A 27,220-nucleotide genomic window follows, 5' to 3' on the forward strand; every position below is an offset into this window, starting at 1 on the left:
TTTTTAAATTAAATCTAAATCCATAAAAACATTCATCTTGTTTCAGGCCAGTAATGGCACAGTGTATTATATATCATCTTAAATTAAAAATGATTTTGTACTTTTTCAATTTTTAAATTTTCTTGTCTGATGAGCGTCAGATTCAAGACTCCTAATCCCTACTTATCTCCTAATCAATTATAATCGAAACCGTTTTGCACATCATAGCAAGATATGACTCTATTTACATAAATAATTATAAAAAAATTATATATATATATGTGTGTGTGTGCTTATGTGTGTATATATATAGAGAGAGAGAGAGAGAGAAAGAGAGAGAGAAAGAGGGAAAGAGAGAGAGAGAAAGAAATTTGATTTTTGTAATTAAATTTAAATCCATAAGAACATTAATCTAAGTTGACGCCAGTCATGGCATGATCGAAACGGTCTGCATATCGTAGCAAGATATGACTGTATTTACATAAAGAATAATAAAAACCATATATATATATATATATATATATATATATATATATATATATAAAGAGAGAGAGAGAGAGTGAATGAAAATATATCAACATAGTTATGTTTACCTAAATAGTGATGATATAAAGCTTTGCTTTTATAATGTTTCTAATAGTTTTGTTTTATTTATTATTAAATAAATATAAATTTTGTGTTTGCTCGTTTTATTTTTTATGAATTTCTTTCAGGAAAATAATAAATATTCCTATACTTTTTAAACGCAATAATATTCAATAAACTTGTCTTGATGTGAAAGGTTAAAATATAATTTATATAATGCCATTTTGCAGTAAAATTAATGTTTTTCCAAGGTAAGAAAATTAGAACTAAAAATTAAAAATCAAGCTAATTGAAATTATTGTATTTCATAATTATTGACAATTTTTGGCAAAATAATTTACAATTTATGCATCGTTTATGTGTTTTTTTTTCCATATTAACAATTAGCAAAGCTAAAGTTTTCATTCCTGTGATTTTATTTAATTCGGCTTTCATACTAGTATATTCATTTTACTTTACTATGTAATAGTTATATTCTATTATAGAAATCTTCTAGCTGGACGCCCGGCGTTGCCCGATCATACAATACGCTTAAACATGATAATTTAATTTATGCATATTGCGTATGTATTATTATAGAATCAATCTTCTACTGAACATTATATATTACGAGGAATATTTTGTCCTGTGGACTAATTTGCAAAAAGAAAAAAAAAAGAAAAATAATAATATCGTTCATCAAATTCCGTATGCGTTTGTTTATAATATCATGCCAGGTAGTATTTGGGGTTGACAATGAATGCCTTGGAAAATCCACTTATGATTAATGTTTAGAATTAAAATTTAAAAATGAAGAAATGATTTGCGATGATTTTTAATTGGTTGTTTAGTGTTACGGCATATAAACCTTTTCCAGGTTAATTAATGCCAAATACAGTAATTTTGAGAAATAGATTTTACTCTTAATGTTGTTTATATCTTCAAATATTTATCCATTATGTTTGGTTTGCTGGTTTTATTTTACGACATATTAACCATTTTACAGTAATTTTGGAAAAATAAGTTTTTTGTAGGTTTGTTTTAAGAAAGCTAATAAGAATATTGTAATTTTATTTAAATTTATTTATCTTGAACTTCATTTAGTTTTACCTTTGAACTCTACACGTCATAATTCTTGATTCTACGCAGGAATGAAGTCAGTATTTGACACCTGTGACACAATGTGTATTATATTAATCAATTTATTTAAATTGCGTATATTATTTTTTCTTATTAGATGTTTCTTAAGATTTCTAGTTATATACTAATGCCACAAATGTGAAATTAATTTTCTTCCTAATCCAATATGTATTTTAACGCGCGTATGCAACCACCGAGTCTCACCTCCCCTCATACGGAATGAATTTAGTTACAATTTTAGTTCCTGGTCTGAAAACTTCTATATTTAAAATTAGCTGTGAATAAAGCGTACAAGGAGGAAACCCATTATTTTTTTATTATTATTATTTCATCCTGCATTCGATTGGTTCTTTGAATCGAAATTCATGCACGCATGTGGGCGGTAGAAACCTGATCTTGCTTTTGAGCCTGTCCATCCTCACTACTATAAAAAAGAACGTCTACATTCTTTTCGTCACAGTTCTTTCTCTGTCCTGTAGCACATCATTTGATATCATTTGTTTATCAGCATCAGTCGAATAAGTGAAAAGGTAAGTTTTATTGTTTCGTTTATTTGCGTTTTTTTTTTATTTTAACTAGCAAACTGCCCGACGTTGCCTGATTATTAAATACGCATAAATATTATATTTTAATCAATGTAGTTTTCTTATTTATTTATAAACAGAAATACCGTAGGTATTAAACGTAACGTTAAATTCTAAAAAAAAAAAAACACACATAAGTACCCCCCCAAACGGAAAAAACTGAAACATATGCCTGCTAGTATTATGTTTTATTTCTAAACAATTCATTTCTTGTAAGTAAAAACAAAAGTCTTCGACCTGATATCGAAACCTAAACCTGAAACAGTATCCATAGTACGATGACCATTAGGCCAGTTTTACACGATCTTTAAAAAGTGTTAACAGACTTCCTTATTCTTAACACAAGATAACTGTTATGTGAACGAAGCACGATGCGCATTCGTGGAAAAATTGACAAACAGATAAAAATATGACGATACATACGTATCAAGTTTTCAATTCTGACTTCTAAGTAGCAGTTTTTTCCAGGATAACAACCAATGAAAAACTTTTCCACGTATCTGAATACCCTATATACCAAATTTCACGTCTGCAGGTCTCTATTTAATTTATTTATATTCGTGTAGTATATAGGCTGTAAATATCCTCGAACACACAAGCATTTCCATAACATTCTCACTTTATATATGTACTAGCATTTCTGCCCGGCGTTGCTCGGGTGTTTGGAGGTGTCTGTTTAGCAAAAAAAAAAAAAAAAAAAGAAAAGAAAAACGGTAAATTTTATTTAACTTTGACCCCTTAACATTTATTGTTTTGGGCTCAAATCAAATTATTAAGTTAGATCGATGTCCAAGAACGTATATCTAAAATATCAAGTGCGTGGACCCAAAATTGTCGGAGGAGTTTGGTAGAGTTCTCAAAGCTCATATCCTTGAAATTTGACCCTTTAACAGCCAGATTTCTGGCCGAAAACCGATCACACAGATTTTCGCAAATAACAGTACACTGTATATCAAATTTTAAGTCTGTAGACTAAAAATTGACAGAGTTATTGTGTAGGGAAATGTACACAGACACACAGACAGACAGACAGAAAGACACAGAGACACAGAGACACACAGACACGTTCACTTTTATGGATATACTAGCATTTCAGCCCGGCGTTACCCGGGTGTTTTGAGGTGTATGCTGAGCAAAACAAAAAAATACCCCAAAACCGATCAATTTTTTAAATTTTGACCCCTATTCTGGCCCCTTAACATTTATTGTTTAGGGTTACAATCGTGTTATTAAGTTAGATCCATGTCCAAGGAACCTATATCTAAAATTTCAAGTGTTTAGACCCCAAATTGTGGGAGGAGTTTGGTAGAGTTCTCAAAGGTCAAATCGTTGAACTTTGACCCCTTAACGGAAAAATCAGTCGTCTGTCAATTTTTAGTCAATAGACTCGAAATTTGATATACAGATTACTGAGATTTGGGAAAATCGATGTGATCGGTTTTTGGCCAGAAATCTGGCGATTAAGGGGTCAAAGTTCAACGATTTGACCTTTGAGAACTCTACCAAACTCATCCGACAATTTTGTATCTACGCACTTGAAATTTAAGATATAAGTTCCTTGGACATGGATCTAACTTAATAGCTTTATTTGAGCCCAAAACAATACATTTTAAGGGGTCATAATAGGGGCTAAAGTTAAAAAAAATTGACCTCTGCGGTCTCTTCCAAATTACTCAGACAATTTCTGGTCTAAATATTTTAAATTTTACATAAATGGTATTCAGAGATAGGGCAAGCTTTTTCATCAGTTTGGGTCGACAAGTTTTAGTTACCAATATATAAATGTATGTATGTATGTCTGTTTGCATGTCTGCCTTAAACTTTCAATAGAGGCGACGGATTTTACCAAGATCAGTATCGTTTTAAAGTTCGATCTTTCATACGACAAATATCGAAAAATTGGCTAAAAACATTAATATCTTCGACTAGGCACTTTTCTACAGGGGGGTGGTCACTTTTTCGCCGATATTTTTAAAAGTTATCCTCTCCTTTAGATTGTCTAGCCTTAATTTTAAAAAAATGTCGCTTTCGGTTTGGCGGTGGTGGTAACAGCATAAACGTAAGGTTTTACCCCGTTCTTTTCCTCCTTTGCGGAACGTTTTCGAGCCTGCCTTCCTACTACCACTTTTTTTTTGCTGAACATACACATCCAAACACCCGGGAAACGCCGGGCTGAAATGCTAGTATATCTATAAAAGTAAACGTGTCTGTGTGTCTGTGTACATTTTCCTAAGCAATAACTCTGTCAATCTTTAGTCTACAGACTCGAAGTTTGATATACTGAGATTTGTGAAAATCGATGTGATCGGTTTTTGGCCAGAAATCTGGCTGTTAAAGGGTCAAAGTTCACCGATTTAACCTTTCAGAACTCTACCAAACTCATCCGACAATTTTGGGTCTAAACACTTGACATTTTAGATATAGGATCCTTGGAAATGGATCTAACTTAATAACTTAATTTGAGCCCAAAACAACAAATGTTACCGGGGTCATAATAGGGGTCAAAGTTAAAAAAAATTGACCATTGTTTTTTGCTCAACATACACCTCCAAACATCCGAGCAACGCCGGGCACCCATGCTAGTATATATATATATATATATATATATATATATATGTATATATATATATATATATATAAACTTTGTTCTTGGACTCTCCCGTCGATTCCGACGTATAAGGTTCCGCCACAACAAGTTACACAGATATTCACACAAATGATTTGTTTATGATAGTGAAATCTTTGTGTAGAACCAACCGCACTTCTTGGTAAGACTGCTAATCTTTGTCCGTGCAGATAACTCCCACAGGAAAGAGTATACTGTAGATCGCAGGTTTTACATCAGAGTTTCCTTCTCCTACATGCATGTCTTAACGAAGACTAGAGGTGCATCTCTCCCAGTGAATTAATTCGCACCCAGATACTAAAGCAAGACATTTCTACGACTCGTCGCGGTAAATACAGCGCCTAACCTTCCCAAATGGTCAAGCATCTGGTACTGGCAAGGCTCAACTTTGCTTATTTCTGTGGGAACTGGTATGTCAAAGTGATTGTTCCGTATATATATATATATATATATATATATATATATATACATATATATATATATATATATATATATATATGTTATGAGAAAAATAGAAAAAAACGAATGAAATTATTAAAAAATCAACGTTTCGTCCTTATTTCAGAGGACATCTTCAGGATAATTGAAATAAAAAATAAAAATGTAAGAAAAGAAATTTATTTTTTATTTCAATTATCCTGAAGATGTCCTCTGAAATAAGGACGAAACGTTGATTTTTTAATAATTTCATTCGGTTTTTTCTATTTTTCTCATAACATAACGTCAACCACCGCTGGTATTTTTTCATTCCTTATACATATATATATATATATATATATATATATATATATATATATATATATATATATATATATATATATATATATATATATATATATAAGAAGTAGTTTACTTTAAGCATTGTTAGAGAATAAAAGGTATTTTTAGAAGGCTAAAACAATGCAGGAACGTGAATGTAATTCGTTGTGTGAAACTACTTGGAGCAATAATTCCCAATAACTACAGTAAATATAATTCTAATTTAAGTAAACATCAACAATAAAAACAAAGACGTATTTTTGTTTTATTTAAAATTTTCAAAATTATTATTGACTTCGTATTTATTCCTTATAAACTTTGTAGTTGTTATTTAAATTATCGTGAATATTATTCAAATCAAATTTTAAAAAAATGATCTTATTTTAGGGTGAAAACTCATTAAACAGCTAAAATTTATATAGTACTTAATATGTTGCAGATGTTTAATTGAACAAAGTGTTTTTTGTGTATGAAACTAATATTTGAATCAGTGCAGAAATCAAACAAGATTTTTAAAAAGATTATTGACAAGTTTGAATTTGTAAGAAAACATTTCGTACAAATCAGCTACAATAGATAGGATTTTACATTTATGATATACACATCCATTATTGTGTCAAGTTTTAAGGAATACAAACCAGTAATTAGTTCTTATTAATATTGTATTTGGGCACATTTTTATGATGCCAATAGTATTGAAATCCATCTGGACCATCTAGATTAAACTTTTTCTCATCGGAGAAAATTACATTTTCCGACTTCTCTTCATCCCAAGTCTGGTATTTGGCGACATATTTAAGTCGGTTAGTTTTGTGCTGTTCAAGAAGACGTAGTTTCTGCAATCGCTTTAAATGATTGAAACCCTTCATTTTCATATGCCTTCTGATGGTTTTAGGACTACATTCTGCAGCTGTTTGCCTTTTCAATCGACTTGAGCTCATACTGGAGTTTTTTTAAACTTCTTCTGATACGGCGATCCAGTGATGGAGTTATTTTTTTTAGTCGACCTGGACTCTTTTTGTGCCCATATTGATCTGGATTTCTTAAAAAATTCGTGATGACCGTTTTGCTATGATTCACTTCGTTTGCAATGGATCTATGTGAGAGTCCACCCCTATTAAGCTCAAATATCCGTCCTCTCTCAAATTCTGATAATGGTTTCCCTTTTGCCATTTATAATTTAGTAAGATGTTTTTTATCCACTAACAAGTTGCTATTAGTAACATAGAAAGCTTTTCGTATTCATTTTTTCAAAACTAGCCGATTTTATTAAAGTGGTCTTATCATTTTGACCAGGTGACAATGTGTGTGTTTTTAAATGAACTGCAACATATATGATTTTACATTTATGGCATGCACATCCATTATTGTGCCAAGTTTTAAGGAATACAAATCAATAATTAGTTTTTTATTAATATTGTTTTACAATCAAATTGCGCCTTACCGTCTGGTTAGAATGAATGGTAACGTTGTTTAATATTTCCATATATATTTGTAGTAGTTTGCTGTTTTGCTTAACTAATATATCTTGCCCAATACAGGCAGTTAGTTCAGCATTATACAAAGCTACCACACCTATAGGACCCTCGTAAAATTCATAAAGATGTTATTGCATTAACGCCCATTGTCAGCGCCGGGATTTCAGCATGTCATCCCTTGAGCCGATTTCTGGTAGATATAAGCGTCCCGATCACAGGCAAATCTGCATCGATTGTCGAGATTTCAAGCTGACTTCGAAATTATCAACAACGCTCCTATTTATTTCAACTAGACTATGAGTCTGGATGAGTCTGTTCACGAAAATACCCATTTATGAGACTCTAACTATGGTACGGGATAATCCTACCTCAGATATTTAACTGAAAGAAACACAGTTGCACCTTAATTAACCTTCTCGAGTTATTTAATGTCGAATGCAATAATTGTTAGAATAAAAGTTGTTTTTAACTTCGAAATTATCAACAATGCTCCTATTTATTTAAACTAGACTGAGACTCTGGATGAATTAAGTCTGTTCACGAAAATACCCACTTATGAGACTCTAACTATGGTACGGGATAAGCTTACTTCAGATATTCACTGAAAGAAAAACACTTGCATCACGTTGTTCATATCTGAAAGTATTAAATAATGGAGTCTGATTTGCTTATTTTCTTTTACAGCATATCAGGAAATCTAAAACAATATTGTTATTTTATTATGTTATATTTTATTTCAGTTTTCGTAATATATTTTTATATGTTTTGCATTGAATTTCATTTTGTGTTACTTCTGAACTCTTCAAATCATGAAATAACTTTCTTGATTCCACGCAGGAATGAAGTCAATAGTTGACACCTGTGACACTCCTAACTAATCAGGATGTGGATTATATTAATCAATTTCTTTAAACTTCATATGTTTTTCTCACCTTTCAATAGATAATTTTTAAGATTCACAATTTTACATCAATGCCACAGCTATGAAGTTCATTTTCTTTCTAGTCCCATATCCATTTTAACACGCGTATGCAACCATTGAATCTACCCCCCTCGATTATACGACATAAAAAAATACAATCTCAGTGCCAATTTTAGTTCCTGCTTTTAAATTATCAGTAATTGAAATTAGCTGGGGATAAAACGTATAAGGAAGAAATCCGTTATTTTGTTTCATCCTGCGTTGATTCGTTTTTCAAATCGAAAGACATGCACGTATTTGGGCGGTAGAAACCTGCTATCGCTTTTGGACTTGCCCATCGTTACTACTATAAAATGAAAGTCTGCATTCTTTTCGTCAAAGTTCTTTTGTCTATTTACAGCACATCATTAGATATTATTAGAATATCTTTATCAGCCGAATAAGTGAAGAAATCATCGGTAAGTTTTATTCTTTCGATTATGTTTTGTTTTATTGTATAGTTTAATTAAGTTAGAATTACTTGGAACAATAATCGACCGTAACACCAATCAATACAGTTCAACATCACTAAAGCCAAGAATGTGCCTCCGATATGTGGAAAGCACAATCATACCTTGGTTTCATCACACACACACACACACACACACACACACACACACACACACTCACACACATATATATTCAAATATTACGAGACCATGTGAACTCTATCCGTAAATCTATACAGCTTAATATGAAAAAACATAATGAGAAATTATCGTTCCTAATTGTGCTGATAACACTAACACTGACATTGATATTAAAAGCCGATTTTTTTAAACTTTAAAACTTATTAAAACGAACTTTTTAATAGACTCAGTGATGGATACACGAGCGACTATGTGAAGGTAACTAATTTGCATATTCGTTTAGAAAGGTGCGTTAATTAATTATTTTTTATGATTTTTATTAAATGATTAGTTTCAGTTTATTATTACGCTGAATTCTATTCATGCATCGCTTCTAAATTCTTCATAATTACATAGAATTTAAGTACCAATAAAAAGAGTACATTTGGTGCGCTTGAATTTATTTTTCTACATAGTCACAACGATTTCCTATGTACCTTTTCCAGGGAAAATGTGTGTAATTTTACTTACGAAGTATGGTCAGTGTAAACATTCGATGCCCACGACCCCCAGGGCCAGTATAGATGGCGGTTATATTTATCAATTTTTAAACGGTGGACCGTTTTTGCCATTTAATAAATGCTTCATATGATTCGATGTATAAATTAAATGCCACGCCATATTTATGTTTCTAGTCGAATATCAACTTCTATGCAAACGGTGAATCTTCTATCTAATATAAGAGAGCACAACGACAATCGCAATTAAAAGTTTTGATTGGTGCTATAAGATCATCGTTTATTATAATAGGTGTTGACAAATCTGACATAGAGGAAATTCGCTTTTTAATCTCCATTTGTCATTCACTCTTAAATTATGAAATTAAACGACGTACCTTTCACTATAGATTGAGCCTTGGAATTCTTAGTTTTTCATCTCTTTCTACTTTGTAGGACTGGATTAGATATCATTTGCATAACCGCCTGAGACGAACAATGTTGTGCCAATCTATGGGTAAGTTTTGCCTTTTTCTTTTATTTTAGCACTGAATTAAATTGGAACTTCTTGGAAAACATCCCTTGAAAATACGATTCTGATTAAAAAAAAATACTTATGTTTATTTAAGATCTTAAGCATTTTTATCTTATTTTCATAAATAGTTACCATTTCAAATACAATAAAAACGATTCAGATGTTATATGATGCAAATGTGCTATTGTATAAAAAGTAGTGATAGGACGATGTCAATATTTTTTTTCCATATTCCTATACAGTCATCGATATCATTCGGAATTTCCGATTCCAATACAATTACCAATTCTGATTTCGATTCTTTTCAAATTTTTAAAACATTTCGTATTGTTTTTTTGTTTTTTTTTAATTTTCTGATTAATATGAAACTCTGTGTAACGTGTGCCCATATTGTCGTAAAAGTATACTTGTAGCGAGCTATATCACATATTTTGATTATTTTAGCAACTCTTTCTTTTGTGTTGTCTTAAAGATTGGTGTAAAATAATGATCCGATAAACTCATTGTGAGGTTTCATTTATATTTTACAGCCGTGCCATTTTTTACTATTTATTTACTCGTTGCATTGTTACCTGTGCCATTGTTACTCGTGTTATTAATACCGTGTCACTTTTCTTGCTATTAATGAGTATTTTAATTCATTATAATAATCAATATATTTCAGTTTAAATTGTAATTTAATGATTGATCTATATTTTTCACCTGTGACATTTTTTACTATTTATTTACTCGTTGCATTGTTACATGTGCCATTGTTACTTGTGTTATTAATACCGTGCCATTTTCTTGCCTTTAATTAGTATTTTAATTCATAATAATGTATAGATTTTAGTTTTATTTGCAATTTGAAATCAATAAATATTTATCATTCTATTATTTTATCATGACAATGAAAAATTAAGTTTCGACTAAGAACAAAATGAAAAATTTGGAACTCGGAAATAATGCTTATGTTTTTACAATTCTAATACCCCCAAAGTTTCGATATTTTAAATTCCTGGTTCTAATACCAATTAACTGTCCACACATTATAATATTTAAAGAGTTAGTTAATGATTTTTTTTTTTATTTAAACGTTTAAAATTTTCTTTTTTTTGACGTAAACATCAATTTTAGTTGATGCTACACATCCATAATTGTGTCAAGATTTAGTCAACACAAAAAAGTGGTTCGTCATTAATAAGATTCTCAAGTGATGGAGATGTATACGCCAAGCTTTAACCCTATCGCTATATCTAACTTTAGGCTTGTGATCTACGCCAAGAATTCGCTTTCAGCTCCAGTTGATGCTGATTCTTTCAATTCAAATGTGATGACAAATTTTTTTTATATTTTATTTACTTCCTCTTCAGGGCATTAGATACAAAATCAAGTGTGGGTTCGATGAAAGTATTTCACTGGACCAAATAGGGTGAGAACTTGAACCGCCCAGAGAGACCTCAAGGAGTAAGATTTTATTGCTAAACCGGTTTGTCGGATATATGTACGCCGAAAAGGCTCAAGCGCAACGAGTTCATCAAAGCATACTCCATTAAAATATTTGTAAAACAGGCACAGAGATACAACATTGCGCGATGCGACAGGGGTTGGAACTTAGCTGATAAAGTGGGACCAATTAGAGTGACAACTCTTTTTTGATCTTATTTAAGAGGGAAAGGCTAATGGTAGATGTATCGCCCCAGATGTGGCAACAATACTCTTTGCATGGGCCAATGGTGATCTTGTAGGTATACAGCATACTCTCAAGTGTGAGTAGTTTTCTAGCTCGATAGAGGGAACACACCTTATTTGCAGCAGCTTTCGCAATGTCCTCAATGTATTTGTTCCAGTTCATAATGCCTGCAAATGATAGATTGAGAAGGTTGAAAGAAGAATTTTCAGATAGCATATTATTTGTTATGGATATAGGCGGTTGAAGAGGCTTCTTGTAATTGTTAAAGGAGAGCAACTTAGTTTTACTAGCATTAAATGTTACCGTACATTTGCGGCCCCATTCTACTACAGTCTCGAGGTCTGATTCTCTCTCCTCTGATCTCGAGCGCGTGGTTCAGTGGGGAAAGATGTGGCTGGTTACCTTTAATGCATCCAAAACAAAATTCCTATCCTTACATTATCAACGCTCTGATCCCCAGCTGGCATCAATTGTGATGGATGGCTCTCGTCTGGGTGAGGCCCCGTGTTTTGACAAGCTTCTGGGTTTGACCTTTACTCCTGATCTGAAATGGAACACGTACATCAAGTCTGTTGCCAAGGTCACTGGAAAGATGGTGGGATCCTTCTATCGCTCCAGAAGATATCTCACTACTGATGCAATTCTCTATCTATATAAAAGCCAAGTACGTCCAAGGATGGAATACTGTTGCAACATCTGGGCAGGAGCTGCTAAAAACAGCCTCTCCTGCCTTGACAGAGTACAAAATAGACTTCGTGGCTTAGTGAGGGGATGCCCTTTTCTCCACCCTGCAACCTCTCTCCCACAGAAGAGACGTTGCGAGCCTATCCTTTTTTTATCGTTATTTCCATGGCAGGTGCTCGTCTGAACTCCAATCTCTGGTCCCCCCTCATCAATCTTTCACGAAAAACACCGGCTTAGCTGAATCCACTGTGGAAAATTTCCCCCACTCTATATCTGTGCCTAAATCAAAATGCGGATTCCATGAACAAAGCTTCTTTCTTAGAACTGCACGTCTGTGGAACTCTGTTCCGTCTGCCTGCTTCCCACCGGACTACAACTTGGATGTCTTCAAGTCCAATGTTAACAAATTCCTAATGAACCACCCCCTAAAGTAAACACTTCATCAAATCTCCACACTAACGTAATGTACTTGCAATAACCCTTATCCCTGAGTGGCTTCCGGGCCTTGATAAGTGGTGATCACTGTGTAAAAAAAAAAAGTTTTCGAACGATTCTGTCATTGTCTAGATTTATGTATATTGCATGTTATAGAGCGTTGTATCATCAGTAAATATACCCATCTCGAACACAATATTATTAGGTAGGTCGTTTATGAATATCAAGAATAATAATGGTCTAAGGATTGATCCCTAAAACACTCCCGCATTAATTTTATTTTGCCGGAATGTATATCCACCTGAATAGTCCTATTCTCCAAGGAAGATCTAATTATATTTAGTTTACGTCCAGTTATACAGTAGGATTAAATTTTCATTAGTAGCCGTTCGTGTCAGACTCTGTATGGAATTTCAAACTTAATGGTTTATTTAATCTACGGGTTACCATGTTATCGTTACGTCAGTCATGGCCGGATAGAATCTTAAGTAATTCTCAATTGTATTCCCGTAGTTTAGTTATGACACCACAGGTACATTCTACATTGCCACTAAATTCAGTGGGCGTAAATGTTCGTCTATGTATTATTTCTTTGCAGGTTAAATCCTGAATGTCCAGCCGTATTTCTTTTGTCGGATGATATGCGAGGTGACTTTGCTGTTTGATAATAAACATTAAAAAATACAACGTGCAAAATTACCAATAAAACTAATTCGCTCTTCACTCGGCGCTACATGATCTTTGTCCGTTTATGAACGCTACAGATAAAATCTTACAGATTAAGATCCAGTTAATGTAAGAAACCAGCAGCAAAATCATGTTCAAACAAAAATTATTGTTGAGACATCTGAGCTGGTGCATCTATCACTGGTATCTCACTCTTAGACAGGATCCAAAAGAGAGCCTCAAATTCTAATAGGTCCCCCACTATATACCAAGCTCCAACCTCAGTCCCACCACCACAATAATTTATGCGTGTGCCTGTTTAACATGCAATTTAATGTAATGTGCTATAATGAACTTATAGCACTTGTGTTGCTTCCTGACAAATCTGACCAGCGGCATTATTTCACCCCTTTACTCTTGGTATTCCTAGCTTTCGAAGAACCTTCTAGTTTCTTCACATGGACTGCTAAAATTTGGAATTCCCTTCCTCTTTCATGTTTTCTCTTACTGAATTAACCCACAGAAGTGAAAATGCAATCTGAAAAGATATCTTGCTGCTCAGTTTCTAACAGTCCCCTGTTAGACACGATACAAAATAATGCCCAGTACGTCTCATAGCTTTGTTTGAGGTGAAAATAAGGTTTAAAAGCATCATTCTCGCATCTCATCGAACGCCGACAAAACGAAATCTATTGAACATTCACTTTGTAAAATAGTACAAAATAGATTTAAGTTTATTTGTGCTTCAAATGATTTGATTGCAGAACGGATTGTATATTTTATTAAAGTCTTATTAGGTTGCCTTTCTTATTTATTCTGTTCTACATGAGAATATATTGAATATCCACCATTGATTGTTTGTTTATTTTTTAAATTGAAAAAGTGACCAACTCGATAACATTTCAAATAATTCAATTATAAACAAATGAGAAAAGTTTATTCTTTTTGTTATTTTTCATATGCCTTTGAAAGGCATAGATTTGTTGGATCCTGGATATGACCTTAAACTATATCCGATGGTGAAGCCCCAGCTTGTGGGCTTTAGGGAGTGTGGAGCCACACCTTAATTGCTATTCCTCCCAGGTCCACTCTGACCCGGAATTGTAGTATTTGTTAGAGTTCCAATTATTGGTTTAACAGAAACTGACTTGAAAAAAATATATATTCTATTAAAAAAATTCTTTAAAATCACTGGATTCAGCATTAAAGAACTTGAAAAGGGTTGATATGCCGAAAAACAAAAACAGCCAACACGCCATAAGTTTGTTAAGAGTAGCTGAGTAGTATTGAATACTCACGGAGTAATACAATCTAGTAAGTCGCCTTAATGTACGGATGTTCTTAGTCTTCTACAAACTTCTCTACTTATTTCTTAACATCAACGTTCTGACCCTCATCTGACCCTTAGCTAAATTAATCGTTCCTGTTTCGAAGATGTTCCACGATTAGACAAGATTCTTGATCTGATATATACTCCTGATCTGAAATGGAGCACATACATCAAATCCGTTGTCAAGGTAGCTGGAAAAATGATGGAATCATTCTCCCGCTCCAGTAGATATCTCACTGTCGATGCAATCCTCCACCTGTATAAGAGCCAAGTACGTCCTAGTATGGGGCACTGTTTCCATATATGGGGATGATCTGCCCAGAGCATCATGTCCTGCCTTGATTTCGTAAACTAGTATTCGATGTCCTTTTTTCTTCTTTGAAACTCGTTTTCCACAGAAGAGGCGTTGCGAGACTGTTTCTGCTCTATCGCTATTTTCATGGTAAGTGCTCGACTAAGCTCCAATCTATGATTCGTCTACCCAAAACTACTATCAATAATTTCTCCGTTCTCTATCGGTGCCGACACCTAAACGTGCATTCCATGAACAAAGCTTCTTTTTTAGAACTGCCCATCTGTGGAACTCTCATCCGTTTTCTTGCTTTCTTGCTGACTACCATATTGACGTCTTCAAGTCTAATGTAAACAAGTTCTTATCGAACAGTCTTCAGAAATAATCTGATTATACCATATTTCCTCCACAAACGATGACTACACTTGATAATTTCTTAGACCTTTGTAATAAAAAATATGCTTAAGCCTAGGTTTTTAACGTACCTTCGATGTCTTCCCCATTCCAGTCCGTATTTATGACTTACACAAGCTAATCATAATCTTGTGAAAAAGCACCCGGATGTATTCATATTTTTAAATATGTTATTATTTTTTTCTTTCTCTTATGGTTTTATGTTTCACTTTTTCATTTTCAAAATGATATGTTTTTAGACTTTACAGAAACGACGATATAGCGGTAACATATAGGTTTAATTCCTCTTAGTGGGCATGGATTTGTACTGCTCTAGTACACTCGGATATACAATATGGCCGATATCCTAAACGATATTATTTAATAAACAAAAAGTGAAATAAAATAAAAATGGCTTATTTGTTATCGAAATAAATCCAATTTATTTATAAATAAAGATCGGATAAGACATGTAAAATTCTATTGTTTTGCTGGTGTGTTTGTCTGATGCTGCTCTAAATCAAATACTTACAAAAATGGACTACATGAAGGTTGCCAACATTCATAAGTGAACGTAGAATATCGATCATGATTATATTTCTGATGAAATTAATTACAAAATACAAAGTTCTATTTGGTTCAGTTGTTTATGTTGAAACAGAGTAAAATAGTGACCTTACATAAACGAGACTATACTGTTTTTAAAGATTTTTAAAAAGTCTGCATCCCTTTCTAAGTTGATTAAGCAGATTATATGGTGGCGGGGTTATTGTAAAGAACTATTTGTTGTCTACCACATCAAAAAACATAGATTCTTATAAAAATCTCATATAAAATCTCCCAGTACTATGGGCCCTGTCGGTGGGGCATTAGAATACGCCGACTGCACCCCCCCTGCAGAGGGTAAAAGTCCCTCGACGGGGGTCCTGGATATGACCTTAAATTATATCCGATGGTGAGGCCCCAGCTTGCGGGCTCTGAGGAGTGTGGAGCCACCCTTTAATTGCCATTGCTCCCAGGTCCACTCTGACCAAATATTTTCTTCAAAATCATCGGATTCGGCATTAAATAACCTGAAAAGGGTTGATATGCCGTAAAACAAAAACAACCAACCAACCAACCCAGTATTATGCTAGTATACTATTTTTTCAATGTATATGAAGTGCGTTTGTTTTTTAAATTTTACAAATAGTTGTTTTTGATTGAAAATAAAAACAATGGGTAATAAAAATAATTTTTAGATGAGAATTGGTTATTTGTATTATTTGGATTCTTCGGACTACTGTTCTCATCTTGACTGTGATTTTCACAACGTTTCGGTCGATGTAACCGCCGACCTTCTTCAGGTGTATCTTGTCGAATTCGGAAATGTTTTTGTTGAATCCAGGAATGTGCACGGAATTTCAAACGGACCCCTTCATTTACTTCCCAGTACAACATACTCGTGTTTCGTTATGAGTTATAGAGTTTTTAATTAATTCGCAATTGTATTATTCGGTCGCCCACACTGAGAATTGAACCTTCAATCTTCAGTAGAATATCACTTTTACTATTGATTTTTCCAAGTACTCTGCACCACGGAATTCGTTCAAATTTCCGAATTCGACAGAAATATTCCAGACAAGATACACGTGAAATGGTCGGAAGTTACATCGGCCGAAACGTTGTAAGAATAACACTCAAGGTAAGAACAGTAGTTCGAAGAATTCAGATAATACGATAGAAATTAATATTTAACTAAACTGAATGGATCTCTCAATCGATCGTTTACTTTATTATAACGCCCGACGATAATAAAGGCTAAGGTGAGTTTTAACATGTCTAATATTTTCATTTAAGTAGATTTCATTGTTTCTATTATTACAAAATAACAAAAATGTTAGAATTCAAATTCACCCATTCATTGAATTTACAGTTCACACTCTAAATCCAATTATAATTTTATATAATACAGATTTGTGATTGGGTAAAGTAAAAGAACATAGATCGAATTTTTTTAAATTCAATTTTCATCCCAAACAAAGCACAGTGCCACTTTGAAGTAGGGGGATACTATCAGGGACATAATTTGTGAGAGCATTATGAAGAGAGATGAGTAGAAAGATGTTTGTTCACATTACACTTGAACTTCTGCATATCAGTACAGTTGGGAAAGCAGAATGCCGGAAGAGAGTTTCAAGGACTTGCAGTTCTTGTTGGTTGGTTGTTGTTGTTTTACGTCATATCAACCCTTTTCAGGTTATTTAATGCCGAATCCAAAGATTTTGAAGAAAATTTTTTAAATAGAATATATTTGTTGTTTTTAAGTCGATTTCTATTTAACCCATAGTTGGGACCCTAACAGGGACTACCACTCCGGGTCAGAGTGAACCTGAGAGCAATGGCAATTAATGGGTGGCTCCACACTCCCCAAAGCCCGCAAGCTGGGGCCTCACTACTGGATATAATTTAAGGTCATATCCAGGAACTTGCAGTTCTGGGGAAGAAACTATTGAAGTAAAATGCTATCTTGCACCTAGGGATCTCTACTGTAAAGGGGTGGGACTTAGTTGCTTTCAAGAGAAAAATAAGGAATCTGTATTTTTGTTAAATATTTTCATTTGATCGCGTCTTATTTCAAGAGAATTTTTCAGTTGTTATGGTTGTGATGCAAACGTCTCCGTTCAGTCTCGAAAACAATGGACACTTACTATGAGAATGGTTGAGCGTGTAAATGTGAAGCAAGGGTTGCACAACCCCAGCCACACCTTTCATGAACGTGCACTGTTTGGCAAGGAGAAATAGAAGAAGACTGGAAACAAAGCAGAGATAAATAGAGTCCTAAATAGTCAACCATTTTAGTAATAACCAGACAACGTAGATAGACTTTGCTGAGATGCAAAAGGGTTTTGAATTATGACTAAATTACGAATTTAGTATTTTAATTGTGTTCTTAACCTTGGAAAAATTAGAAAAGAAATCACTAAATGGTGATATTTCCCAAACTTTATAGATAAAAAGGAAGATTCGCCATGATGAGAAGGCAAGTAAACTCTCTGAAGAACTTTTCCTTGAATTTATAATTTACTTTAGGAAACTAATTAGAATGCTAACATGTGTAAATTTTATGGTAAACTAATTACTGAATCAAGTTTTTATATTATACCGTTAGTTTATAGATATTGGACCAAAACTTTTAAAGCATTCTTGTGGCAGTTTTCCCATGTCTATTAATTAACATTTATGATTAATTAGAATTCAACAATAATTTTAATTTTTGCCAGATTTGCTTCTTCAATATTGATAAAGCTTCCGAATGCAAAGAAGTGACAAAAAATGTAATAAATATTGGGCGTTTATTTTTAGAAGCAGCAACTCTATTTTCTTGAATTCTCTCAGTGGATGAGCAATCCTTCACGACTGAGACAATTTTTATTTTCGTTCCTTTTCTCCACGTTAAACAACGACCCTGGTGTCTAAAGCTGTTCCGTGGGGAGGCATTGTAAATAGGAACTCTATTTTCTTGAATTGCAGATTTGGCAACTATCAGTTATTTTGAGTTTTAGAAATGCCATATACCGGATGAAACAATAATAGTGTCACTTTAAAAACAGGGATCCAAGACAAATGACTATCAGTAAAACTAAAATCTATAGATCACCCCCCACCTTACAAGAGTATTTTTACGTTCATGAAAATAGGTACATATTGTATGTTTCTTTAAGATACACCCTGATTCTTAATACAACGTTTTAAAGGAATCAGAATCGGTATTTGCATCAGAGTCGGGAATTAAGAATATAATCGGCAATTGCATAGGAATCGGTGAAAAAATTTGGAATCGTCCCATCAGTAGTTATTATAATCTGACCAACCTACTATTAGAAAGTGTCACTGCTATTTCACTCTGCACGGAGACCCAATATTCAGCAACTTTTTTAACAGATGATATTGTGTTTGTCTACTTTCAGTATCGAAGAGGGCAAAGGAAGACATTAATTTTCCAGATGAGTTAGCGTATTATGAACAACTAGTACGGCTAAATCCTTATGATTGCCAAACTAATAAAGACGTAAGTACGTTGAGCATTCTTAATCGCTGTTTTGTAGTGATTAATATTTTTTAAAAGGTGAAGTTTAGTATCACATGAGTATGAGGTGGTCAACAATTGGTTGATTCAGTCACGTGATTAAAAACATATAATACATGCAACATTTTACCTTTTTCTCCCTTTTCAGTTTTATTGTGAAAGTTTTATTGCGAAGGTTGTCTGAAATTAAATGAGAATCATCAAATGTTCCGCCCCTCATAATTTTATTGTTGTCGAAATCGACAAAATCGTCCATTTTGCAATCAAATCGATTGATTGCCTACGCTAGTTGGGGACTCCCAGCATGTGGTGTGCTGGGAGGAGACTCCACATACCTCCCGCCAGTGACGTAGTACACAATACATTGTAGTCTACCATGCACCGTAGAGAATGTCCTATTCATTTATAAAATTATTCTTAGCGTGAATTAAATTTTCGAATATCAAACTCAAGTATCGTGGTTCAATCGTGCTCTCTATAAAAACATTCATTTCAAACGCGCCCGTTTTATCAAATACTATACTGTCCATTTTATAAAATGAATTATACCTAATGATTGAATTAAATTTAAATGTAGAAAAGTAAGGTATCATGGCTCAATAGTGCTTTGACAGAAAACATTCATTTTGAACGCGCCCCAGTCTTATCAAAGGAACCACTGTTGATTTTATACGCAAGGCTGTATTCCTTTCCCAAATGCATTATTGGTTGTTGACCCTTATCAGCATTACAAATAAACACTAAGAACATTCCCAGACATATAATGTACATTCGTGCGAAATGTTTTAAAAATCACATACATACACAGACTAATATATGGACAGTATATACCTATCACGAAAAGATGGTGGCCTCAGTCTCACTGATATAAACTATCGAGCACCCATAGTAAGCATGGAGCAGTATATCAAAAGCATAACAGATATGACAATAAATCTCAGTCACAAAACTTGCTGAAAACTTTAGGTGCGTCATACTGAAAAATAATGCCGGTGTATATGATGAATCAGCAACACAGATTGCATGAAAATAAAATGTAAGAAATACACCGAAATCGAGATAGTGCAAGAAAATAAAGGTGGCAACAACATAAAAGAACAGGAAAGTTCCTGGAGAAGCTAAACCAGCAGTATATAGACAGAGATGTTTCACACCAATAGCTCAAGAGCGAGAAACTTTCATTTGATGAAGAAAGACTCATTGTAGCCAGTCAAGATTAGTGCTTACTCACAAATGGATTAAAAACAATAGTTGGCCCACAAGCAAACGGACAATGCAGGTTTTGCCACTCTGCGGTTGAGAGCCCAAGCCATCTAATATCTGGATGTCCAATCTTATTGGCAGGTGGCTTTTATACTGTCCGTAACAATAATGTATTTTAATACTTCCATTGGAAGATCTGTAAAGAGATGCTACTTGACAGATTACCGATAACATCAAACGGAAAATTATCGTGTTCTATGACAAAGACATATGAGTGAGCATATAATAAAAAAATAAGGCCATGAAATGAAGTCCGCTTCGTGAATTTTTTTTTTAATTGTGTAACCATCCTTTACTTTAAATCCCGCTTGAAATTGGAGCATTATACACTTGAAATCACCGGAACAGCACGTAAATTCTCTTCTCTTCGCCATAACACCAATATGAAGAAAGAGAAAAAAATCACGAACCGGATTTCGACCCTGATGAGGCTATGTATTAGCAAAATATCGGACTTACAAAAACAAATAAGTAAATAAAAATGATTTTATCATTATATTCGACACTTCAAAGTTTTCAAATTGTCATTTAAATTTTACTTTAAAAATAAGTGTCTTCAAAAAGTGTGTGACCATCTTTACCTGTATATATATATATATATATATATATATATATATATATATATATATATATATAATTATCTATATATATATATATATATATATATATATGTTTTTTATATTTATAGATATTCTGTTTATTTATAAAATTATCTTTATACAACGACTCGAATCGAAGTTTAAATTGCAAAAGTCAAATATCATAGTTCAGTTGTGCTCAACACATAAATACTTATTTTGAACACGCCTCTGTTTTACCAAAGAACCTACTGTTGATTTCATAAAATTATTATCATATCATGACTTGAATTAAAGTCAAATACTATGGTTCAGTTGCGCTCGCAAAAAGTATCATTTATCTAGAACTCGCCACTGTTTTGTAATAGAATCTAGAGTTAATTTTCATATGCTGGGTTTTTCTACTTGTGCCGAAATAAAAATTACTGCTCGTGCAGATATTGATCCAGACGTAACTCGGTGTTCACTCCGCTTCCCCCTGAATATGACGGCAACAGCTCAGTTTCTGCTGCTGTCTGACGTCACATAAAGTTGATCGAATTACAATTTCAATTTGAGGCGCGTGCCCGCACGCTAAAAATTCAAGTAGTAGACGACAATTTGAAGGAGGCGAAAATAGGTATCTCATCGAACATAGATTAATCCTGGCAGCTATTTTTTCACAACCGAGGAATTAGTAAAGACGTTCTTCACATGGGAAGGTTAAGGGTGTTTATTCTGAAAAAACGTTCTTATTATGGAGAAGTTGAGTGTGTCTATTCCCAAAGTCGTTCTTAAAATTAGGAGGTTGTTTTTTTTTCTGAAAGCCGTAAAAAAAGTGAAATATGTCCTAAAACATAGCCTGGTAAAACTTGCACAAAACACTCTGTTTTACGGTTATTTTGAAGATGGAACGGAAATGTATGTTAAGCCAGACAGAAACAGAACCCGAACTGTTGACGTTATGTTTCGGGGAAAGCCGAGCGAACGCTGAGTTAGGTCTGAATCAATAGCTTCATGAGGACCTAAAACTTTTCAAATGCGCTTGTGATATTAGGCTGTATAGAAGTCAAAATCGAACTTCTTTTTTTAATCGGTTGTTTTTCAATTATCGATTTTCGATACGTATCGGTGGCATTCTGATATAATACCCATGTAATAATACTCCCAGACACTTCAAGTAAATTTTTGTGAAATATTTGTTCAAAAATAGGCCAATCCGTTTGGGAATCCATAGGGAAGTTTCTCTTTCACAACCAAAAACACACCAAACTCCTTTTATACAAAATAGATACACACCAAACTCCTTTTATACAAGATAGATAGATAGATAATCATACAAAGAGATTTTCAATTCGACAGGCATACGAACATTTTAGCCTTCCCTCATTCACTACGTTACTGGATGAAGCATAGGTCCGAAAATCGATAGGAATCATACCAGAGTACATGTTTATATATAGATTGTTGCATGAATGTCTTCGCCGTTGTCGTTACCAAATCTTCCCATCAAGGGTCATGAAAATCGATTGTGTACATTTTTAGAACAAGAATAGTACCTTTTTGAACAGTTATATGAATCGTGTATTGCTGTTTTTATTGAGTAATAAAAGCATAAGGAACTTTCGTTACCATTTGCTAAGTCACTAGTAATATTTTTTTTATTTATAGGGTATCGTTGATATTGGGTTGGCCGAAAATAAAATTTGCCAGGATCTGATGCAACAAAAGGTAAGAAAAGTTTTTAGTTTGAGGTCGAAGGTTTATTAGTGTTTTCGAGTTGGTTATAGCCATTTGGCAAACAATCCTTTGGCATGATAGTCAGGAATATACGTGGGAACGGGAGGCTTGTTCATTCTTACGATCTGGGAAACTCGTCAGAAAGTTGACAGTTTGTGAATAAGAAGGGATAGAGAGAAACTATCTGTGCTTTATGACATAAAAACTATCATGAAAACATAAAATACTACTTTGAGACCATAAAAACATAGATTGTCAGAAGCGAACAAATGCAATTAATTTGCGATTAGAATCCTGAAAAAAATATACTTTCTATAAAGAACATCTAGTTTCTCTCTATCTCATTCCTACTCACAATCTGTCAACTTCCTGACGAGCTTCCCAAATCTCAGAAAGAGTGGGTGAGTGTCTGGCGTCTGGTAGGATGTCCCATCACTAATAAAAACAAAATGAAAATAAAATTGCAATACAATTGAAAAGGAAATACGTTGTAGTAGAGGTTATTAGGTGCAAGTAAGACATAATCATGGTAAGGCTGTTTCTAAAATTTATTGAAAACAAATTCTACGTATAAAAAAAACAAACATTACCGGATGGAATAGATCGATATAAATTTCTTGATTCTAAAAATGTTTGCTGGCATTGGACTGTATTAGAATTTAGATACAAATGTAGGAAAAATATAAATATGGTCAAATTGATATTTTATCATGCGCTAACCTAATAAGAATATCCTTTATTGCCGATTGAAAAGATTGGAGTTGGATTTTAGAATAGATAAAGTTTTATAAAGTTGTGGTTGAAGGCTATACCAATGTGGATCGTAGGAAACACCGTAGACATCAGTTAGCATATAAAAATAATGACAATATTAGAAGAAACTGCTAGTAATCTTCAATTATATTACGTTTATACATCAACAGCATATGTCGTACAAGATGGTCGATGTTGATGTACTTAATTATCAAGAGTAGCATCTCTTCTTCAGGGAAGAACAGAAAAAGAAACGTATACAACCGTTCTTTCTCCTTTGCAAAAGAGATACTATATTCGAAAACTAGAGCATCAAAACCTACCATCTTGTATGCCACATTATGTTGATAAATACACGTAATATAATTGCAAATTATCAAAAATCCCTTCTAGTATTGTTATTATTCTTTTTTATATGCTAACTCGGGTCCACGGTGTTTCCCAAAGACCGTTTGATATAGCCTTCAAACGCAATTCTTTTGACGCTACGCATAATGCTTCAAGCAAGCTACAAAACCATTCTCAGATAAAGTTTCAGCATAAAAAAATAAACTTATACATCAGAATTATGTGATGCATCATTTTAATAATTGGCCATTCGATATGGTATAATTTTTCTGTATTCACGGTTCCCAAATATATATTTGTATAACTTATTGTTTTAAATAAAGAAAACTTTTTAAAAATATATTTTCGTCTTTTTGTAAATCCATTATTGTCCAATATAACTTCTAATTTAAATGTAAAGTCTGGTTATAAGCAACACTAATATTTGTTATTATTTTAATTTATATGAACTTAAACACAAATACATTCTCTCGGAGAATTAGATGAACAACAAAACCAGTTAACGTTATTTAACTGTTGGATAAAAGTGTAATTTTCGAAGAAGCACTTAACCTAAATATTAATTAATAATAATTTCCCTTCAGAAATCTGACGAGGAGCTAAATATGTACTTTTTAAATATTACTCACCAGACATCAGCGTTGATGGACATCGCGAGATTCGAAACCGGGTCGCTAAATCTCGAAGTCTATAGTTCTAGCATTCAGTCAATCGCGATATGTGCTGGAACGTATCGCTTTTTACTAATGTTATATATTTGCTTATTTTGTTTACGATACGCTTGGTACATTCCACCAGTAGGTTTACTCACCGTAATTAGTCGTAAAGAAACAAACACATATATTTGTGAAAGAATGTATAAATTTATTTTTCAAATATTAATTTTAATAATAAAAGCTACATAAAAATGCTACTTTTGCACTCAATAAATATTTCATTTTTTTACTCACTTTTAACCTACATTTGTTTTAGTCTTTGTATTTATGTTGTATATATATATATATATATATATATATATATATATATATATATATATATGTATACACACGTAGACGCTTGAGAATTCAGTATGTTGTTGCTATACATCTTATGAGCTAACTGACCAATTTCTAAGATTTCAGGTTCAAGTGAACAGCTACAGCAAGAATATGAATACATTCTACTAAAGCCTACGTTTCACAGCTGGTGAATTTAAAAAATGAAATGTGGAGATGAGGACACTTTAGAAGAACGATATGCAATGAAATTCTATTCATAACTTGGAAAAAATGCAACAGAAACGTATGAAATGCTCAGGACTATAGAAATAATGTTCACAGTTTGATGTCATTGTGGGAGCTGTATACATGATTGTTCGAGAGGAAGTTAAGTTTTTATCCCTGAGTGGCTTCCGGGCCTTGATAAGTGGTGACCACCGTGTAAAAAGAAAAAGTTGCCGAAGATCTGCAGGAAGCTTGTCTCAAGGGTGCTGAGCAAACATCTAAAAGATAGACGTTGTCATGACAGCAGGGAGATGGTCGAGCTGATAATTCAGATCCCGCAGTTCTTGATGTTCTGTTGATCTGCGATGAGACCTGGATCTATTGCTATGATCCAAAGACCAAGAGACTAAGTTTCTAGTAGAAGCATGCTGGCTCTACTAGACCGAAGACGCTATACAGAGCAGAATCACTTAGAAACTTATGATGATTCCTTTTTTAACAGCACGGACATGATCTACGCACTGGGTTCCCATTGGACAAATAGTCAACAGGAATACTATGTTGAGGTTTTTAAGGATGTTCAGGAAGAGATTCTGTGGAAAGATGCCAGCACTTTTCAAATTGGGTAAATGGCATTTTAACCAGGACAATGCATCAGTCCATAACTCCATCCTTGTCACAGACTATTTTACAAAGATTGGCATGTAGATAATTCCTTACACACCCTATACTCCAGAGCTTGCCACATGTGACTTTTGGTTATGACCTAAGTTCAAGGAAAACCATAAAGGCTGTCGTTATGAGAAAACTGAGGAGATGAAAGAGACTTTGACGAGAGTCATTGATACGCTGACAAAAGAAGATTTCCTTGGGGCTTTTATAAGGTGTTGAAACGGTACAACAAGCGTATATCTTCGAAGGCAACAGGAATTCCATGTGTGTACTATCAATAAAAGTGACCATGCGTAAAAAGTCTGGAGACCTATTTTAGGCACCTCATAAAGTCCATCATAGCTTAATGTTGTTCTTCATAATTCGTCGGACATGTACGGATTGTAGGCTAGCCATTGTAAGAATGAAATATTATAACCTAGTTAACTGATCATAAAGGAAATAAAAATATCTTTAACTTCTTTACTAACTCAATATTTAATAAAGAAGAATTTAATGGAAAAAATGATCATCTATGTATCATATACAGGAATAAGATGTTAAAAAGGCCCCCTGAATACCGAAAACTTCGATTGAAGTAAAAGAAAACAAAAGTATCTAAGAAACAATATTTGCAAACTTTAACATATCATAATGATACAGGTCATTTTCGTCGAATATTCCGATCTTTTATAATCTAGTGGGTCCAGTTCTTTTGTTTCCAAGATACATAGAAAGACCTATAAGTTGCATTAGATAACAAATTCAAAGGAATTTTTAAATTTGTCTCAAGTAAAGAAATTCCCTCTTAGGCCACATTCTTAAACATTATAAAGAATAGAGACATTTTATATTAAATCTCATCTCATAAATCTTATTTTATATCAAAATTGTTTATTGTCAATTGTTAAATTTCATCTAAATTTTTTTCAGCTTTCGGAAGGCATTAAGTAATTTTTTGAACAAGTTTTTCAACCCACTACAAGAAATTAGAGAAGACGACGTAAGTAAATTTTGTTTTTCTGAAATAAATTTTCCTAATTTTTTTATCAATTTTTTATGAACTGTGAATCCATTGATGCATTTTACTCACACATACTTACTCCAGGAAACTTCTCCACATGCTTAAGAACAAAACTCCAGCGATTATTTTCTTGTGTCATCATATCTGTGATTAACAGGAAGTTCTTGCTAAAATCATATTATATTAATATACGGCTGAGAAAACTTTCATATGTTTACGATTTTGCGATAACTAGATCGATGCAACCTGCATTGTTAAAGATGATATTTCCGACTCTGCAATGTTTTTTTTTATCGAAATACTCCATTGTTGAAGGTCGTCACTTGTACTATAACCAACTGTAAAGGAGTTTTTTTATATAGAGACCTACTTTTTTAGATCGGCAGTTTTCTCTCTTCCACTTTGTAAGAGAAGACATCGTTGGGTCAGCCATGATGTGTGCCGCAACA

At 33.4% G+C, this 27,220-nt stretch overlaps 1 protein-coding gene across 1 annotated transcript; it reads left to right on the top strand.

The window, feature by feature from the left end:
* The first annotated feature begins 2,113 nt into the window (after positions 1 to 2,113).
* On the top strand, positions 2,114 to 26,750 carry LOC145278304 (uncharacterized). Its single transcript, XM_080130597.1, has 6 exons — positions 2,114 to 2,213; positions 8,453 to 8,510; positions 9,614 to 9,674; positions 19,115 to 19,215; positions 22,725 to 22,784; positions 26,681 to 26,750. Exons 3-6 carry the CDS (start codon positions 9,656 to 9,658, stop codon positions 26,699 to 26,701), a joined length of 201 nt encoding a protein of 66 aa, XP_079986723.1. The 5' UTR covers positions 2,114 to 2,213; positions 8,453 to 8,510; positions 9,614 to 9,655; the 3' UTR covers positions 26,702 to 26,750.
* Positions 26,751 to 27,220: the final 470 nt, after the last annotated feature.

Source organism: Euprymna scolopes, chromosome 6, assembly GCF_053919585.1.
Source record: "Euprymna scolopes isolate OS-2025 chromosome 6, ASM5391958v1, whole genome shotgun sequence".
Classification (NCBI taxonomy): Eukaryota; Metazoa; Mollusca; class Cephalopoda; order Sepiida; family Sepiolidae; genus Euprymna; species Euprymna scolopes.

Coding starts and splice junctions, on each gene's coding strand:
- LOC145278304 (XM_080130597.1), top strand. Junction 19,216..22,724: donor ATTGCCAAACTAATAAAGAC/GTAAGTACGTTG, acceptor TTTTATTTATAG/GGTATCGTTGATATTGGGTT. Junction 22,785..26,680: donor AGGATCTGATGCAACAAAAG/GTAAGAAAAGTT, acceptor AATTTTTTTCAG/CTTTCGGAAGGCATTAAGTA.